This window comes from Meriones unguiculatus, chromosome 9, assembly GCF_030254825.1.
Source record: "Meriones unguiculatus strain TT.TT164.6M chromosome 9, Bangor_MerUng_6.1, whole genome shotgun sequence".
NCBI lineage: Eukaryota > Metazoa > Chordata > Mammalia > Rodentia > Muridae > Meriones > Meriones unguiculatus.
The window spans coordinates 58,064,422-58,084,800 of NC_083357.1; the positions used below are offsets into that span (position 1 = coordinate 58,064,422).

General features: G+C 44.6%; 1 protein-coding gene across 1 annotated transcript in view; it reads left to right on the forward strand.

Moving 5' to 3' along the window:
* Positions 1–20,379, forward strand: part of Tep1 (telomerase associated protein 1) — a 45,566-nt gene that overhangs the window by 1,859 nt on the left and 23,328 nt on the right. The window contains exons 2-17 of the mRNA XM_021639024.2: positions 5–595; positions 1,851–2,036; positions 2,602–2,736; positions 4,617–4,778; positions 5,199–5,360; positions 5,650–5,727; positions 6,849–6,973; positions 7,166–7,323; positions 11,537–11,646; positions 12,380–12,470; positions 12,667–12,853; positions 14,768–14,936; positions 15,383–15,544; positions 16,789–16,866; positions 17,999–18,126; positions 18,581–18,640. Of these exons, the coding sequence (XP_021494699.2) occupies positions 29–595; positions 1,851–2,036; positions 2,602–2,736; positions 4,617–4,778; positions 5,199–5,360; positions 5,650–5,727; positions 6,849–6,973; positions 7,166–7,323; positions 11,537–11,646; positions 12,380–12,470; positions 12,667–12,853; positions 14,768–14,936; positions 15,383–15,544; positions 16,789–16,866; positions 17,999–18,126; positions 18,581–18,640 (2,558 nt within the window). The 5' untranslated portion in view covers positions 5–28. The remainder of the gene's footprint in view (positions 1–4; positions 596–1,850; positions 2,037–2,601; positions 2,737–4,616; positions 4,779–5,198; positions 5,361–5,649; positions 5,728–6,848; positions 6,974–7,165; positions 7,324–11,536; positions 11,647–12,379; positions 12,471–12,666; positions 12,854–14,767; positions 14,937–15,382; positions 15,545–16,788; positions 16,867–17,998; positions 18,127–18,580; positions 18,641–20,379) is intronic.

Genomic DNA, 20,379 nt, shown 5'->3' on the forward strand with positions numbered 1-20,379 from the left:
CTAGGCATATGTTGATTGTGCTGCAGCTATGGAGAAACTCTGTGGGGAGATGCCTGCCCACCCAGACATCCTCTCCTTGGAGAACCGGTGCCTGGCCATGCTCCCTGATCTCCAGCCCCTGGAGAAGCTACGTGGACATACATCTGTGCAGCCAGACATCCTCTCCTTGGAGAACCGGTGCCTGGCCATGCTCCCTGACCTCCAGCCACTGGAGAAGTTTTTTGGACATATGTCTAGTCACCCAGACATCCTCTCCTTGGAGAACCGGTCCCTGACCATGCTCCCTGACCTCCAGCCCCTGAAGAAAATACACAGATGTACATCTGTGCAGCCAGACATCCTCTCTTTGGAGAACCGATGTCTAGCTACCCTCCCCACTGTAAAGAGCACTGTATCTACCAGCCCCTTGCTCCAGTGTCTTCACATTTCTCACATGAGGCCAGCTGATTTGGGTAGCCCGAAAACTAGCAACTGCCTGGTTCCTAAGCTTCCTCCCAAGAAGGTTCCATGTTGTTCTGAGGAACCAGACCTTTCAACTGATCCTGGGGTCCTGGAATCCATCTCTACTATGGCTCCAGTTCAGGAAGCAGCTTTGGTAATTGTTTTCCGATGGTCGTCTTGACTTTAGCCTTCAACTCTGTTGTTGTCATTAGATTTCAGTGCCTTAGTTTCCTCTGATGCTCTGTCTGGGGACCATTTCTCAGAGCATTATTTTTTTTTTTTTTTTTTTTTTTTGGTGTCTGTCTTTTAATTCTCTTGGACAGTTCTAGGAATTTAACCCAGAGGCATGGAAATGGTAGGCAGGCAAACTACCACTCCAGTCTCTCATGGCCTTTTCTGAGGTGCTTTTTTACCTTAGGGCTGTCTTCACTGGCATCTTTATTCTTATCAAATATCTAGAGATTCTGGGTAATAGATAACATAAATAGTCCTTGTCTCCGGAAAACCTCTGATCAAGAAGAAAGCCCAAAAATATAAGAGTTTGGTTCCTAGCACCCATGGCTGTCTCTCCAGCCAGAATGAAAAAAAAAAAAAAAAAAAAAAAAAAAAAAGCCAACATCATTATTACAACAGAGTCAGCCTGGTGCCTTTGAGGTTAGATGTGGGTATATCTACTGTGTCTGGGCTCATTCCTTTGTATGCTAATATGCTAACACACGTGCACTTAACACATCCATTGAGCGCAGTTAGTACATAGATCAGAATTAGCAGACAGGGACACATTTCGTATGCGGATACTTGGGGAAAAGTTAACCTGAACCTTATAGTATCTCTGCTAACTATAAAGTATATAGCCTTAGGCAAAGCTAATATCCCTTTGGAGCTTTACTTTCCCCTTCTCTCAAATCAAGCCAGTGAAAATGTGCTTGACAAGGTTCTGGTCCAAAGTACAACTGCTGTCACCCTGCCATGATTTAGGGCTTTGTAGAGTCAAACATAGATTATTCCATCAAATCGTCCAACAGTCCTGTGAGGGAGGTGATGGTGAGTGGAGGAGCCTGGGGGATTGATATGGGGCTTGGCATTCTTCTAACTCAGAAAGCATCACAATGTGCATGGAAGGTATGTGAGAGGCCTTGGGCTTTCAGACTGCCGATCATGAGATGGCAGTGGAAAAGATCACCGAGCATTTGAGCAAACACTCAGAAGCCTGGATAGAGAAAGGTAGTGTGAGAAAGAGTGCCAAGCTAGAGCCTGGACAGACTAAAGGTAGTTATTTGGGGGTGAAGGGAAAGGGCTCATTAGTTTAGAGATGTGGCCCTTTCATATCTCTGGGAGACACTCCTCAACCCCTCTGTTTGAGGCTCTGATGTGTACATGGTGTGATTTGTAACTGCCACTATTTCTAGGGTCAGTGGTGCTTCTCAGAAGAAAAGGAAACATGGGCAGAGAAAGACAGGGCAGAAGTCCCCATGCCTTTGTACAGTCTAAGCTTGGGAGAGGAAGAAGATGTGGAGGTACCAGTCCCAAAACTCGCACCTGGACACTCCGAATTGAATCCTGAAACCACTGACCAGGTCCTCCAGGAAAAGAAGGTAAAAATTCTAGTGTTGGGAGGTTGATGGTGGAGGGAAGGGTGAGGATGGAGAACAGAGCAGGACATCTCCCTAGGTGGAAGTTGGCAGACAGGACATGATCCTGTTCTTATTTTGTGTTTCCTAATCCACTTGTCCTGCATTTGTAGAGGTACTGTGTATGTGCCTTGTGCTTGTGGAGAGGTAAGGAAGGATGTCAGACCCCTCTGGGCCTGGTGGCACATGACTTTTAGTCCGAGTACTTGGGAGGCAGAGGCAGGTGGATCTCTGGAAGTTTGAAGCCAACCTGCTCTATAATAGTGAGTTCTAGCTAGGGCTACAGACTTAGACTCTGCCCCCTCTCCCCACATCACCCCAGACGTTGTATCCTCTGGAGCTAGAGTTAAAGGAGGTCATGAACCAACATGTGGGTACTAGGAACTAAACTTTGGTCTTCTGCAAGAGCAGCAAGTGCTCTTAACCACTGAGCCATCTCCCCAGCTCCTCTGTCCTGGACTGTACAAGTTGGCCTGTGTAGATTGATCCTTATTTCCTCCTCCTTTCTCCTGTGTTTCCCAATTTGTAGATGGCGCTCTTGACCCTACTGTGCTCTGCTGTGGCCTCAGATGTGAACGTAAATGATGCATCTGACCGTACCCGGGCATCCATCCTTGAAGTCTGTAGTGCACTGGCCCTCTTGGAACCTGAATTCATCCTTAAGGTATTGCAGTAGTAGTGTGGTTTTGGTATGAAGAGCTGGTAACTGGCTCTCTGTGGGGGCGGAAGGAATGTTTGCTCAGGAAGGAGCAAGACATCTGGGTAAGTCTGGGACCTAGTTCCTGGGGTTCTGTGCAGAAAGGTGAAATGGGGGATACACTAGGATTGGTTTATACAGGCTAAATGCACAGTGCTAACCTGAGGGAGTCTTATCAGCACACTGAAACTTGGCTCTGGTTCCAAAGGTAAATAAGATGCTTCCCCCAACGTCAGTGTGTGGAGTGATAATGGCTGCTCCTGGAGCAGAGAAGAGTCATGTCCTAGTTTCATTCTGTTGCTGTGAAAAGTCACTCTAACCAAAAACAACTTAGGGAAGGAAAAAAGAGGATTTTTCTTTTTTTACTTACTCTTCCCGGTCACAATCCATCACTGAGGGAGGTTACTGCAGGAACTTGAGGTAGTAACCATGGCGGAACACTGCTTACTAGCTTCTACAGGCTCATGCTTAGCTTTCTTTCTTTCCTTTTAAACATTTTTACTTTTATTTAATCTGACAAGACTGTGTACAGGATATATACAGCTCAAAGGATTGTCACAAAACGAACACAGTTGTTTGATCTGGCTAACTAGTTGCAGAAACGGAACATTACTACAGTCTCTCCCAGAACCTACTTCAGACCCAATCCCTGTCACTTCCTCCTTCAGCAGAAACAGCCACCACCCTCAGAGAAGTTGCCTACTAAGGAAAAAGGAACCCTCAGTTAGATCCTCCTGGCTTCGGGGGAAGGGCAGGGATGATTAGGATGCTAACTTCTAACGCCAATGCTCAATTTCGTATATGTATACATGTGTGTATGTATATTATCCTTCGGGCTTTGATGGGGAGGTAGGGGAGTGTTTCGCCAGCATTGTAACATTCATTCACAACGTTGCACACAGCTGAAGCTTACTGTTGTTGGAAGACACTCTGTATACCACAGCTTATCTACAGCTACAATTCAACAGTGAATTGTTTGTACCTCTGGGCCATCACAAATAATGTTGTCATGAGCACGTATGCCATTTCAGCGTGCACATGGAAGCATTTATACTGTATATGTTTCGTGCCAGGATGAAAAATTTCAGATACTGATCAACCATTATTCAAAAGTATTTGTACCAATTCCAGCTCTTTAGCTAACTTTCTTATACAGTCCAGGATGACATGCTTAGGGACGATGCCACCCAGAATGGGTGGGCCATCTCTTGTCAACTGATAATTAAGACGATCTTCCCCCCAGACATGTTCATGGGCCAATCTGATCTAGGCAGTCCTTCAACGGGGGTTTTCCTCTCAGATGGCTCTAGGCTGTGCCAAGTGGACAAAACTAACTAGGACCAGGGGGGAAATGTTTTCCATGAAAAATGTTTTCTATGAAGCTTTGGACAATGCAGGCTTAATCATCAATTTTAACCCTTGGTAGCTTTTTTTTTTTTTTAACGTTGTAGTGCTTTATTTTACAAAGAAATAATTTAGATAGTGAATATCTTTTTCTTAATATAATTTGCATAATTCTAATGCTGAAAGTTACCAAAACAATTTCAGAAACTGTTTCCAGGAAGATGAGAACTAGTTATCAGCTCATTATTTTTGCCTTAACTTTTTTTACATCACATCCATGTTGTCATCAGTAAGTTTTTGATAGGTGTTGGTATGAAGGTCAGGCCTGGCTGATGGAGCAGATGGTCAGTAGACTAAGTGTTTCTTGCACTTGATATTTTGTAGGCATTGTGGCATGCGCAGAAAAGGTTTTATAGTAGCAGAATCAATAAGCGAGATAGTTTAGGGCATGGAGTTATGGGATAGGGGACCAACATTCCAATCTCTTCTGCCCTCTTCCATAGGCATCCTTGTATGCTAGGCAGCAGCTTAACATCCGGGAGGTGGCCAATGCAGTTTTAGCCATTGCTGCCTTCCTGCCAGCCTGCCGTCCCCACTTACGACGGTATTACTGTGCCATTGTTCACCTGCCTTCAGACTGGATCCAGGTAGCCGAGTTCTACCAGGTATGGTATTTAGTACCTTGTACTTTGACCTTCACAACCCAACCCCTGTTGTTCATGGAGGAAATTTTCAGATAAGTTAGCCTTTCTTCAGTTTTCCTCAGTCCAAGTGCCTGGGAGGGTTACATTTTCTCTATAAGAGCTGAGTGAACTAATAGAGTAGTGAGATGAGGGTTGGATCAAAGTTTGAGAAAAAGCTGACCTTACACTGGGCTTTCTTTGTAATGATGATGATGAGCTCAGAAAACCCTGCTGACTTACCTTGTACACAGAAATGTAATTTTGGACATGGGACTAAGAAATTGTTCTCTATTCTTGTTATCACATAAGTCTAGGATCTTGTTTTGTGTGTGTGTGTGTGTGTGTGTGTGTGTGTGTTGGGGGTTGAGTCTCCCTTTGGCTGATCTCTTTTGTTCTCAATAGAGCCTGGCAGAAGGAGATGAGAAGAAGTTGGTGCCTCTACCAGCCTGCCTCCGTGCTGCCATGACTGAGAAATTTGCCCAGTTTGATGAGTACCAGCTAGCTAAGTATAATCCACGGAAACACCGATCTAAGAGATGTTCCCGGCGTCCACCCCGCCCTCAAGTCAGTCTTCGACTCAGCCCTGGGCATCCATAGTCCCTTTTCTCTGGGGAGGGAGGGATAAAGGAACATGGTGAGCTTGGGGGATGCTATACAAAAGTGTCTGATATGTCCATATTCCAGAAAGCAAAGGAGCCAGAGAGGTCCAGATTATCTTTGTGGAGCTCAGGGCCAGGAAGAACAGGGTCATCTCTGTAAACTCGCTTCCTGTTCGTTAGAGATACTCTGTCAGGGTTACTGGAATGGGCAACTTCCACTTCCCTGTTTGAAATGGCTTCTCCTGTCCCTGTAGAAGACAGAACGTCCATTTTCAGAGAGAGGGAGATGCTTCCCAAAGAGCTTTTGGCCTCTTAAAAACGAACAGATTGCGGTAAGTTCCTTGCTCAGAAGTTGTCTGTATGTATGGACAATCCTTTTTAGGTTGAATGTAGAAATAGAATTACATCATTTTAAAACTTCCAATAGCCAGTGTGGTAGACACTTATTTTCCTGGGGGTTCTCAGTTGCCATTAGGTTGTTTGGTTCAGAGAGTAAAGGGGGGTAGGGAACTACTTTTTTTTTTCCCTCTGTTGTTCTTGGTGTTATAGTTTGTTGACAGGTGACATATGTAGTTGGGGAAATGAATTTAAAATGTCATAAAACATATGCACTCCATATACAGTTTTTTAAATTTTTTTATTTATTTGTTTTATTTGTATGGGTGTTCTGTCTGCATGTGTGTCTGTGTACCATGTGTGTGCTAGTGTTCTTGGAGGCCAGGGGAGGGCATCAGATCCCCTGGGATTAGAGTTATATACATTTGTGAGTCACCGTGTGTGTGCTGGGAGTTGAATCCTGGTCCTCTAAAAGAGCAGCCAGTGCTCTTAAACTCTAAGCCAGCTCTCCAACCCCTCTTAGAAAGTTTTCAAAGCAAACAGATGCCACCATAATTAAGACTCGTGTTGGAGATAAGACTTGCCTCCTTTTCTCTCTCTGAGAAAATAAGGATGTTCTCTGTTCTCATTCTTATTTTTTATAACCAGTTACTCCATAGTAACCCCTGATAGTTCAGTCTTGTGTGATTGAAACACAAGGACTCTCAGAAAGCTTTTATTTTTCTTCCCCCTTTTTCTTTTGGAACCCAAAGAACTTCTCTCTCTCTTCTTTTTCTGTTTTGAGATGGCCTACCACATGGCCATGCTGCCTTGCACTCTTGGAATCTATTGCACAGCTTTTTTGCCTTAGCTTCCCAAGATGCTGGGACTGTCAGGCGTGTCAACAGCAGCCCTTAGCTGCATCTCTGTCCTTGGGATCTCCTTCCTACATGTTTTGCCTTGCTGTTTCTATTCTTTGTCCAAATCTGTTTTAGAGAAAGAATGAAATTACCTCAAAGGTATATGATCATTTTGTGCTTTGTTTCCTGATATGGTGTGGTAGGCTTAAGCTTTTATTTCTGATATCCCGTGTTCATGGATGAAGTAAAGCCTGTGGTATTTGGGGCTGCTTTCACAGTTTGAAGCAGCTTACAATGCAGTGCCAGAGAAGAAGAGGCTACCAAGGTTCACGCTGAAGAGGCTGATAGAGCAACTGCATATCCATGAGCCTGCCCAGCACGTCCAGGCCCTGCTGGGCTACAGGTGAGACCCATCATTTCGAACACAGTCCACGGCCGTGGTCTGTCCAGTTCCTTCGTGGCTTCAGTCCCAGTAGTTCTCAGTCCCAGCAGTCTGAGTTTAGGTGGACACTGCTGTGAACATGACTGGCCGACTTTGGCACTTTCCTGTTTTTTGTTAGCTTTGAAAGGATAGGTACTTTCTTCTCTCTCCTAGGTACCCATCCACCCTAGAGCTCTTTTCCCGCAGTCACCTCCCTGGGCCGTGGGATTCTAGCAGAGCTGGACAGCGGATGAAGCTCCGAAGGCCAGAGACCTGGGAGCGGGAACTGAGCTTGAGGGGAAACACAGCTTCTGTCTGGGAGGAACTCATAGGTAGGTGGCCTCGACCAGCACACTCCTTTTCTGTCTCCCCCCCTCTGTGTTTCTCTGCCTTGAAGATTTCCACACAATGGTGCAGTTATTTTCCAATTTAATTTACATAACTAAAAACGATTGGAGTTTTGAGGTTTGCCATTTACCATACCACTGTGGACAGTGGAACCTACTTTAAACACTGTTGATATCATAGGTTGATCATGATTCCAGATGGGTGTAGGTGGTACTCAAGTCTTCAGAAACACGGGACAAAAAGGTGACAATGCTTTCCTGTTTGCACCTGGCATTTATTCCACCTGAGTAAAATTAGATCTCAAAATGTTAGAACCTCTGACGAAATTCACACAGGACTGGAAAACTTCAGTCATTTACCTATACTGATAAAAGAAAAAATTCATACTGGGAAGACCAAATTACCTTCAGTCTTTCCTTTCTCCATTTATTGTCTATATTTTTTAACTTTTATTAATTACACTTTATTCACTTTATATCCCCCCCATAAGCCCCTCCCTCCTAATCCCACCTTCTCTCCCCCTTTTTCACACATGCCCCTCCCCAAGTCCACTGATAGGGGAGGTCCCCCTCTCCTTCCTTCTGATCTTAGTCTATCAGATCACATCAGGAATGGCTGCATTGTCATCTTTTGTGGCCTGGTAAGGCTGCTCTCCCCTCAGGGGGAGGTGATCAAAGAACAGGCCAATCAGTTCATGTCAGAGACAGTCCCTGTTCCCATTACTATGTAACCCACTTGGACACTAGACTGCCATGGGCTACATCTGTGCAGGGGTTCTAGATTATCTCCATGCATGGTACTTGGTTGGAGTATGAGTCTCTGGAAAGACCCCTGTGCTCAGATTTTCTGGTTCTGTTGCTCTCCTTGTGGAGTTCCTGTCCTCTCCAGATCTTACTATTTCCCACTTCTTACATAAGATTCCATGCACTCTGCTCAACAGTTGGCCATAAGTCTTTCATGTTTTCATTATTTTAAGGAAAATATTTTGTTTTTAATTGTGTGTATGTGTATATGAGTCCAGGTGCCCTCAGAGACCAGAGACGGACATGGAATACCCTGGAGCTGGGGTTACAGTCCCACTGTAGGTGTTAGGGACCAAACCTAGTACCTGTCTGAGAGCTGTACTCATTCTGACTGCTGACTCGCTTTCTTCACCCCATTTTGAGGGGTTGGAGAGGTGGCCCAGTGGTTAAAAACATTTGTTGCTCTTCAAGAGGACCTGGGTTTGATTCTCACCACTCATGTGGTAGTTTGAAACCATCTGCAATTCCAGTCCTAGAATACTGTCTTCCAGCCTCCACAGGACCAGGCATGCTTATGGTTCACAGACAGACGTGCAGGCTAAACACCCATAAACATATAATAAATAAATGACTAATCTTATAAAGAAAAACAAATGTTCTTTTCTCTTCTATACCCCTTTCCTTTTGTCTCATCTTCTGTCTTTGGAAATTTAAAAGCATTTTTCTCTTTGTTGACATTTATATAACTTTAGACCTTGATGGAATTTTGGAAGGCTTTCCAGTTTTGGAACTTTAGAAGCCTAAATGCCCAGTGCTGGTTGTTATATATTGTGCTCGGGGCAGCTTGAATTGCTTTGCTACTTACTATTCTCTGTGTAGGTGGCTCTGGTTTTGTGTGCCTAAGAATTGCCTGGGAATTAAATGCTCCCCATCTGTCAGCCTTTTCACTAATTTATACAGTCAGATATAGTGATGAAGAGGCTTGGATGTGGGTAGGTGTAGTGAGGCACACTTACAATCACAGTGCTTGGGAAGCTGAGGCAGGAGGATGGCTAGTTTGAGACCAGCCTGGTGAGATCGTATTTCAAGCAAACAACAGAAGCATATAACAGAGAATGATGTGGTGCTGGGCTGAGTCTATATGCATGTCTTTACTTTTTCACTATGGCTGAGAATCACTAACCCTGAAAAATTCAACTGTGACATGTATCTTGTTTGAGGCTAAATCCCCTATGGTTAATTTCTTTAAAATTTTTTTTCATTTTATTTATTTAATATATATGTTTATGTGTCTTAGTCCCTGTTCTATTGCTGAGAAGAGACACCATGACCAAGGCAACTCTTATTAAAACAACAACAACAACAAAAACCATTTAATTGTGGACTTGTTTACAGTTTCAGAGGTTTAGTCTATTATCATGGAGGGAAAGCATGGTGCTTGAGTAGTAGCTGAGAGCTATATCCTGATCTGCAGGGCAAGAAAGAGGGTGATGGAGGGAGGGGGAGGGAGAGAGAGACAGAGACAGAGACACACACACAGAGAGAGAGAGAGAGAGAGAGAGAGAGAGAGAGAGAGAGAGAGAGAGAGAGAGACTGGCCTTGGCTTAAGCTTTTAAAACCTCAAAGCCCACCCCCAGTGACACACTTCCTCTAACAAGGCCACACCTACTCCAACAAGGCCACACATCTCATAATCTTTATAATCCTTTCAAACAACATTCAAATGTAGGAATGTATAGGGGCTGTTCTTATTCAAACCACCACAAAGGATGTTTTGCTTATATGTATGTCTGTGTACCACATTCGTGCTTGGTGCCTGAAAATGCCAGGAGAGGATATTGGATCTCCTGGGACTGGAGTTACAGGTGGTTGTGAGCCACCAGGTGGGTTTTGGGAAGTGAACCCAGGTTCTCTGGGTAAGCAGCCAGTGCTGTTAACTGGTGAGGCATCTCTCTAGCCCTGCTTTTAAATTTGAGATAGAGTTTCTTTTTATTGCCCAGGCTGTTCTTAAACTCAACTCAAACTTATTTTTCCTCCTGCTGAGGTTATAGAAATGCTCACAGCCCTAAAGGCACTTCCTTTCTCTGTCTTCCTCTCTTTTCCCCTCCCTTTTTGAGAATGTCTACTTGTGTAATCCCAGATAGTCTCAAACTGGCAATCCTCCTGCTTCAGGCTCCCTAGTGCTGAGGTTATGCTGCGTGTTGGTCACTTAGTGTGCACACAGAGGCCAGAACCTTGATGGAACTGGATGTGATCGCCCACAGGCAATTAACTGGTTTCCTTTTGTTTCTTGATCCTTTAAAATATTTTTTTTTGTTTTTGAAATTAAAATACAGTTACACATGATTTCCTTTCCTCCCTCCACCTCTTTTTGTGTACTGACCTCTTACTGTCTCTCAAGTTCATGGCCCTTATTTTTTTTGTTATATTCCTAAATATAGAAATATGTCCTGCTCAGTCTGTGTAAAGTCACTTGTGTGTACATGATTTTTAAGGCTGAGCACTTGGTATTTAGTTAACTAGTTTGGGGATTCAGATTAGAACCTACAGCCTCCACTTTACTAAACCAAAATAATAAGTATTTATTACTATATACCCACTGAAAATATAGCGCTTGCTATTCTTCCTTTAAAAAAAATTACACTTGAGGCTAGAGAGTTGACTCAGCAGTTGAGAACATGTATATTGCTCTTGAAAAGGACCTGAGTTCAGTTCCAAGCACCCACATCGGATGACTCACAAACACCTGTATCTTCAGCTCCAGGGGATATTAGATCCTCCTCTGGCCTCTGTGGATACTTGAAACAAGTGGTGTGTCCACCCAGACACACAGACACACACAGACACAGACACACACAGACACACACACACACACACACACACACACACACACACACGTACATGAATAAAAGTAATTTTACAAAGAAAAGAAAGTCTGAGCAGTGGTGGCCCACACCTTTAATTGCAGCACTCAGGAAGCAGAGACAGGTTGTTCTCTGAGTTCAAGGCCAGAATGGTCTACAGAGAGAGTCCCAGGACAGCTAGAGCTACACAGAGAAAACCTGTTTTGAAAAACCAAAAGTTAACATTTATGTGATTGCTAGGGGATGGGGGTAGGGTATTGTGCGGAAGGACAGTTGCAGTAGTCACTGATCTCTTTCCATCAAGTGAGTGGAAAAGAGGAGTACATTTTACCAGTTAAACCTGCAACTAGAGCCAGCAGAGAGTGACGGAAGTTGCTATTGAAACAGCTATCCAATAAGCAGAGTTGTATAAGTTTTTTTGCGTTCTGCTTTAGGCCAATCCCTGTTTCGTGTTACTGGATCTTGAAATCTTTGAGTAGAGCAGATTGCATTCTCCCATTTGAACTTCTGTGTGGCTCTGTGCTTCCTGCTCTGGGCTGCAACTTTGTGTCTGTCACTCACTCGCTTTATCCTGTCCCGCATGTCTGAAGACAGGGGGAAACTCCCCTTCATGGCCATGCTCCGCAACCTGTGTAACCTGCTGCGGACTGGGATCAGTGCCCGTCACCATGAAGTTGTTCTCCAGAGACTCCAGGACGAGGTAAGTATGATCAGTGGGAAGTGTGTGGCTCAGCAATAAGATGCTGGTCAGGAGATGCTGCCCCTGTCGAGGCCAGGCTCTTCCATGTGGCTGAGAGTGGTCATGGGTACCAGCTTCTTTCTGTGTGGGATGTAAGATGTATGGAAAGAAAGAGATGTTGGGAAGGACAGGTCTCGGGGTTTGGTCAGTCTTCCAGAGATTATAATAGAGAGTAATAACTTCCATGTTTAGTTTGTGAGCTCAAAATCAGAGAAGGATCCCCATCTGTGAATTAGCTCACTTCAGGAGCGGTGTAGTATAAACAGAAATGGGCTCTGGGGCTAGAGAAGTGGCTTGGAGCTGCTTTTCCAGAGGACCTGGATTTGATTCTCAGCACCAACATGGCTGCTTACAACCATCTCTAACTCCATTTCCAGGGGATCTGGTGCCCTCTTCTGGCATACATGTGGTGTACATACATACTTGCAGGCAAAAGACTCATACACATAAAATAATTTTTAATTAAAAAAAAATAAAAATAAAGACATGGGGCTCCTGTTACATTCTCGTTTTACCTCTTTCTTTACCTTTCTTTCTTCCCTTTCCTCTTCCTCTGTTTCTTTTTGAGAACTGTTTTTCTCTCTTCACCGTCCTCCGAGCCTGGTAGAGTTACCGCTTCCTTGTCTGGGTCCTGTAGGCTCCATGGCTCCACGTTTTCTCTGGTCCTCTGCTCACCGTTCTTCTTGTTTTTTAGAAATCTGTGCTCCACAGCCGGCAGTTTCCATTTAGATTCCTTAATGCTCATGATTCTATCGACAAACTTGAGGCTCAACTCAGAAACAAAGGTATTCTTTTTCTTCCCGTGCCTGTCTGCCTCTCCTGTGTAAATTGAGACTGAGATATTTTCAGTCTCTTGCCTTGCAGATTTAGGGTGCGGTATAATCAGTAGCCAGACCATTGCTAGCCCTAATAGATATGGGGGTTTCGCATACTAAGGGCCTAGAAGCTGCCTGACTTGGCCATTTTCCTGTTACCTCACAGCATTGCCCTTCCCTTCCAATATAACATTGGTGAAGCGGATAATTATTAGAAACTCAAAAGATAGCAAGAGCCCTGCCCACCAGCGTTCCCTGTGCACCCTGACGCGTAAGCAGCTTCGAGCAGCGATGACTATCCCTGTGATATACGAGCAGCTGAAGCGGGAGAAACTGAGGCTGCACAAGGCCAGGTATGTGCTTGCTAGCTGGGGGAAAAGTAGGGCGAAGGAACTCACCGACAGCATTTAGGAGCTGTCACAGAGCCAGCCAGCCATTATCCTCTGGAAGTGTGCTTTCATTTAGTGCCACAGACCTGTTTGTTTCCTGCTGCTTTTACCCCCAAATCCAGTCTTCAGCACTTATATTTAACCTTGTCCCGTGAAAAGCATGAAACCTGAACTTCTCCAGCTTCAACTCTGTTGCTTGAGGTAGTTCTACTGGTTCTGACAGATGCAGTGAATGTGTGTAGCGTCTCTTGTTACGGGATGAGTTATAAGTGGGTGTGAGCTACCTGATGTGAGTTTCAGGGAGTGTGGGGGCTTGAACTTATATCCTCTGCAAGAGCAGTACATACTCTTAGTCAATGAGCCATCTCTTTAGACTCTGTAGACAGAGTCTCTTGCTGTGCTGCCTGGGTTGGCCTTGAACTTGTTGTGTAGCCTCTGCTGGTCCTTCTACCTCAGTCTCCTCAGTACTGAGATTACAGTTATGGGCCACCACGCTTGACCTAATCCTTAGTGTAGTTGGTGGCTTACTCACTGATGGTTTTTGCTTTAGCTTTAGCCTCCCAATGGATGTAGCTGATGAAGGAAACACTCTTTAGATTTCCAGCTAGCAAATACAATAGAGTGACAGAAAACTCACCTTCCAACTACCAGTAATGCAATCTGGGTAAAGCAAAAAAACCATCAATGAATAAGCCACTAACTACACTGCATTCCTGATCAGGAATATGAAGGCAAGCTGGCCTATGTGAGACCTCATTTCAAAAATTGTCCCCCTCCCACGGCTGGAGCAATGGTGCAGTGGTTAAGAACACTGGATACAAATTCCCCCTCCCCCCCCCCGCCCCGACCCGAGCTCAGGGAACCCCACAGAAGAGGAGGCAGGAAGAGTGTAAGAGCCAGAGGGGACGGAAGACACCAAGAAAGCAAGGCCCTCTACGTCGGCATGATTAAAGCATGTAAGCAGTCACAGAGACTGGGGCAGCATGCACAGGGTCTGCATGGGTCTGCGCCAGGTCCTCTGTGTATATGTTACGGCTTCCAGTTTGGTGTTTTTGTGGGACTGCTGAGCGTGCGGACAAATGGGTCTCTGATTCTTAAGCCTTCCCTTGGACTCTTTTCCTTCTCCTGGTTTGTCTTGTTCAACTTTGGTGTGATAGTTCTTGTTTTATCTTATATTTTATTTAGTTATATTTTATTATTATCTCTTAGAAGCCTGCTCTTTTGTAATAGGTGGAAAGGGAGTAGTGGATCTGGATGGGAGGGAAGGTGCAGGGGAACTGGGAAGAGTGGAGGGAGGGAAACTGTAATCAGGATATATTATGTGAGAAAATAGCCTATTTTTAATAAAAGGACAACAATAAAAGAATATCAAACCTACATTAAAAAGAGAGAGAGAACGTTGGGTGCTCTTCAGAAAATCTGGGTTGGAATCCCACCCTCCATGTGGTAGCTCATAGCTGTCTTTAACTCTAGTCTCAGGGGATCCAAACCATCTTCTGGCCTCTGCAGGCACTGCACATCATGGTACACAGACATTCAGGGCGCGAAACACTCATCCATGCAAAAGGATGAAATGATTTTGAAAAATTAGCACCCCTTAATAAGCAGGCAAGCCGTGCCTCTTGAAGCAGGTCCAGATGAGCATGGCGGGTAGTCTCCACACTGGCTCCACTGCCGCCGCTGCCTTCCTGCCATGTCAGAGTCCAGTGGTATGGAGAAAGGTCTCTCCCAGCCGTGGAGGTAGGCTGTGGGAAGAGAGGAAAGTGCTGAAGGAGGGAGACTCTGTATTGGAGCGGCACGTTTTGTCTTTCCATCTGCCTCAGAGCCGCAGGCAGGCGAGCTTCTGAGCTGCCATGTCCGCGTCTTCTCTTGCTGTAGACAGTGGGACTGTGATGCCAAGCTGCTGGAGCGGTACCGCCAGGCCCTGGAGACAGCGGTGAACCTCTCTGTGAAGCACAACCTAGCCCCGTTGCCAGGCCGAACCGTCTTGGTCTACGACACAGATGCAAATGCCGACAGGCTCTGTCCCAAGAGTCACTCACAAGGGGTAAAGAAATTAAAAAAAAAAAAAATCTTCCAAGGGTTGGCAGGATGAGAGAAGCTTTTATTTCCCTCTGGTTCTCTGGGAGCCACACAGACTCTAAGAAGTGTTATGTGCCAGTTATTGGTTCCCTAAGACAGTTTTAGTCAGTCCGACTTATGGATCATAATACTAGCATTTCAAGTTTGGTTAGCTAATAATGACCTCTAAATTTCGGTCACAAGTATGTCTCACCTTCACTTTGCTGCGTCCCAGTTATTGACTTGGGCAGGGATTCTGACTTCTTGCTGCTCCCCGAAAGTCAGTTCTTCAAAGGGTCTGCTGATGGTGACTCCTTCTCAGAGACCCATGATCCTTCTTTCATTTCCCCAAACCAGGAGTTTGGCCTCTAGAGCTGGGTAGGCAAGGTTGGGTTCTAAATTTAATTTCACAGTGATGCTCTGTTCCGTCAGCCTCCCCTGAACTATGTGCTGCTGTTGATTGGAATGATGATGGCTCGGGCAGAACAGGTGACTGTTCTGCTGTGTGACGGAAGAACTGTGAAGAAGATACCAGCACTCACAGCAGATGAAGGTATCCTGAAGACTGCCATCAAACTTCAGGCTCAAGTACAGGTCAGAGACACACCCCTGTTATCCAAAAATATAGAAAGGACAGAGGCATCGGTGTATCTCAGATAGTTAAGGCATGAATAGCAAGGCATGACTGTGCAGCCTCAATTCCAGCACTCAGGAAGCAGGATGCAGAAGCCAGAAAAACACAAGTCCGAGGTCAGCATGGGGATACATAGCTGTCTCTTTCTTTCTTTCTTTCTTTCTTTCTTTCTTTCTTTCTTTCTTTCTCTCTCTCTCTCTTTCTTGCTTTCTTCCTTTCTCTTTCTCTTTCTCTCTTTCTCTGTCTCTTTCTTTTTCTCTTTCTCTTTCTTTTTCTTTCTCTTTCTCTCTCTTTCTTTCTCTCTCTCTTTCTCTCTGTCTTTCTCTCTTTCTCTCTCTTTCTGTCTTTCTTTATTTCTCTCTCTTTCTTTCTGTCTTTCTCTTTCTTTCTTTCTCTCTCTCCTTCTCTCTTTCTTTCTTTCTCTCTCCTTCTCTCTTGCTTTCTTACTTTCTCTCTCTCTTTTTCCCATGTAAGCTGGGCTTGGTGGCACACACCTTTAATCCCAGCACTTGAGAAGCAGAAGCTGGCAGATGTCTCAGAGTTCAGTCAGCCTGACTTACATAGTGACTTCCAGATTAGTCAGGACTACATAGGGAGACCCTCTCTCAAGAAAGAAAAGAAAAAAAATAAATGAAAAAGAAGCACATATATATATATATATATATATATATATATATATATATATATATAATTTTGATTTCTCCAACAAATTGATGCTGCTTTTTAAAAATTGATTATATTAGTCTTTCACCGCCATAATGAAATACTGGAGGCAAGCTGATTTTATAAAGGAAAGATGTTTATCTTGCTCACAGCCCTTGAGGTGTGAGGGCATGGTCCTTCTATAGGCTGACTGGTGAGGATCTCATGGCAGGTGAAGTGCAGAAAATACAAGCAGAAGAAGATGGTTGCATCTTGAAACAAGCTACAGAGTGATTGATGGCTCAGGTTCAGGTTTTACATCTTATCTTTGCAGGAGCTCAGAGATACTGTGGACTCTTCTAAGAGTGCTTTCCTGATATCCTTAGAGTATCTCACTAGGCCTCACCTGTCTGCACCAAGTTCCAGCTCAGTCCCCTCTTTCTACCTTATAGTGGGATCAAATTTCAACACAGGAGCCTTTGGGGGATACATTCAAACAGCATCCAGAGCAGAGCATTTACACCTCAGGCACAACCTTGTAACCCAAGTTTCTTTCCTTCAGGAGATGGAAGAAAATGATGAGTGCCACCTGGACACTTTGGAGAAGTACCTGATGTCTCTAGCTGTTCACAGGACCCCCGTGAGTCTTCCTCAGTTCCCACGAGACTTTCCCTCCTAGCATTTCCTCCACAGTCTGTTCTCATTGTTGTCACCTGTAACTGAGGCTGGCCTTCAATACCTTATTCTTCTGCCTCCCCCTCCCAAGTCACAGATGTGGGATGTGTCTAGTTGCTTCTCATCTTTTGACCCTTCAAATTGATATTTCAAACTTTGTATTGCGTTCATCAGCTCACTGCTCAGTGTAGTTCCTCAGGGCCATGCTGGTAAATCTTTAGTGGTAAATGGAAGATAGAAGTGTTGCTTAGTGACAATGGCTAGTTCTCCTGGTATGAATTGTTCCGCCATGGCAGCCTTCAGGCTACCCGCACTATGCCCCTGAATATAGAACTGTGCAGAAACACTCAGAAGCTTGTCATTGCATTGTATTTCCACAGTAATGAGATATGAATATGCTCAGGGTTAGATAACAGTGAAATGTAGTAAGATAATCAGAAGGTGATGCATTCTGAGGATGTATTACCTGTGTCTTGAATATAATAGAAACGTTGTAGTGTTGGGGATTGAAGTTGGGGCAAGTGTTTCACCTTGAATTATAAGCCCTTTATCTATCTAACTGAATGTTTAAAATGGCTGTATTGGCTGGGTGTGTAGAGAATGTGCTTAGCTGAGCATGCTCAAGGCCCACGTCAAGAAACATAAAGTAGCCAAGCTTAATAACTGGCTCACAGCCCAGCGTGATGGCACACCCCTTTAATCCCAGCAGGAATTGGAGGTAGGAAGATCTCTGTGAGTTCAAAACCAGCCTGATCTACATGGTGAGCTCACTGTGTAGAATAGCCAGCTCTACATAGAGAGACCCCGTCTCCAAAACAGTGGCTCAGGAAATGAACAGTCGTCTGTCATGTGCACGGGTGAACTGCACAGCATGGCCCCTTAATTCTTTGCCTTTTCTTCCCATCCCTGCTGTCCCTGATTCTTTGATGCTACCCTAAGTTGAGGTGCAGTGGTGTCCCTTCTAAGCACTTTTAGGAGCTGCAGTTTCTCCTTCAGAGTTCTAATTCTTCAATCCTTAGACATCTTGAAGCTCTGAGCTCATCCATGTCTAATCTAGCCTTGTTCCCTGGTCTCAGCTTCCTCTTTTCATCTTACAGGTTGACAGGGTCATCATTTTTGGCCAACGGATGGAATCTGAACTGAAAGTAGCCAAACAGATGATCTGGCAGCATGTGAATTCCAAGTGCCTCTTTGTTAATGTTCTCCTACGGAAAACGCAGTACATGTAAGGGTGCTGGTCGTTTTTGTCCAGTGTCTGAAATCAGTGATCCATATTTTCTGCCCAAGTCTCACTTGTTTGATACTTCCTGTCTTTTGCCTCCTTGCTTTTTAATTCTACTGAACTTAAGTTTCTAGGACCTTTAAGGTCTTTTTATACCTTTGTGCTATTAGAGATTGGACACTGAGCTTTGCTCCTTCTAGAAAAGTATCCTACCACTGAGCTGTACTCTGGTCACATAATTCTTTTAAGACAAAATTGGGTGCACTCAGGGTGATATGCCTATCAATCACAGAGGTAAGGTGTTGGGAGGTACAGGCTAGGTTTGTAGCATAGGCTGGCTTTGAATGTGCTATCTTCCTGTTTTCATGGGGCCGGTCCTGGAACTGCAGGGGTAAACTACCACACCTGGCTCCAGGAACTGATTTTGGTGCTTAGTGATTGCTTCTTCCTTTGACAGGTCACCAAATTTGAATCCCAATGATGTGACCCTCTCAGGCTGTACTGACGGGATCCTGAAGTGAGTACAGAGTGGGCATCGGAGGGGATGGAAGCTACATTAGAATGCCCTTGAAAGACTCTCTATGCCTGTTAGTGTATGTATTTATTTTTCAAAATAAGATGGTTTGTTTTCTTTCACAGATATCTAGGCTTATCAGCAACACAGTGTGATAGGGACTCTAGCCTTCACTGTCTTAATGCTAGATCACCCTCAACAGCCTCTACTTCCTGGCTAAAGATGGTGTTTCAGTTCTGTCTTATCTATATCCAAGCTTGTGCTACAACCACTAAGAGAGAGGAAAAGTGGGCTGGAGCATTGGTTCGTGGGTTGAGAGTGCATAGTGCTCTTGCAGAGGAGATGGATTTAGTTCCCAGGACCCCTGCCAGGTGTCTCACGCCTCCTGTGACTCCATCCAGCTGCAGAGAGATCCAACACGTGGCCTGCAGCTCCAGGAGATCTGAAGCCTCTGGCCTCTGCAGGCCCTGCGCTTATGCACACATACCCGTAGACATACACATAAGCACAGGAGTTTTTCTTTAAAAAAAAAAAAAAAAGGAGAGAGCTTTCCTATCTATTTTACTGAGTTGTTGTTTGCAATTATTTTATATATGATTTTTGTTATTCATAATCTTATTTGTTTTCTTCTATTTTAGCTTTTAAAATTGAGTTATAATTATATCATTTCCCCTTTCTATTTCCTCTCTCTGGTCCCTCCCATGTTTTGCTCCTCTTACTTCCTCTCAAGTTTCTAGTCTCTTTTTCTGTGATATTGTTATTTGCACATACATATGTGTATAAACATGTGACTACAACTTGCTCAGTTCCTTTGGTGTTAGTTGTATGCGTATGATTTCAGGGCTGAGCACTGGTACCGGGTAACACACTGGGGTCTCACCCCTGGGGAAGATGATTTCTCCCACTCTCAGCATTCCTTACTTGCCTGTGGTTCTTTGTTTAGAGTGGGACCCAGTGGCTCTATTGGTGGTGTACTTGTCCAGGCCTTGTTTAGGCTGCCACACAGAGACGTATACACAAACATATAACTGAGACTTTAAAAAAAATATTTTTAAAAAGGAAAAGAAAGCCAATTGTGGTGGTGCATTCCTTTATTCCCATGAGAAGCAGTAGCAGGTGGATCTCTTGAGTTTGAGGTCAGCTTGGTCTATATAGTAAGTTCTAGGCTAGCTCAGTTTTCATAGCGAGACCCTCTTTCAAGGGGGTGGGGGATGACATTACTTACTTTTATTTTATGTATATGAGTGTTTTACCTTCATATGTGTATATGAACTATGTGTTACGCCTGGTGGCCAAGGCCAGAAGAGGGTATCGAATTCCCTGGAACTGGAGCTATAAACAGATGTGAGCACCCATGTGGGCCTGTGGGTGGTGGAAACCAAACCCCGTGTCCTCTGGAAGAGCTGCAAGTGTCTTTCTGAAGTTTTCCTTGGGTGTCGCCCATGCTCTTCAACTCACACTGGGAAGCCTCAAGCAACTGGGAGCTTTTGTAGTTGGTACAGAGCCGATCACCCAAGACAGAGACGGTCTTAACCCATAACCCAGGGATCATAAGGTCACCATGCACAGTGAGTGGGAAGGGCCAGGCTGGTGACTTCCTTCACCCTCCGTGTTCTGTAGTCTCACTTGTTTTCGAATGTGCTTTCCTGGCTTACAGATACCACTCTTGTTTGGCTAGGGTTTTTGAGATGAGGTCTTGTTATACGGCCCAGGCTGGCCTCAACTTGTGATTCCCCTAGCTG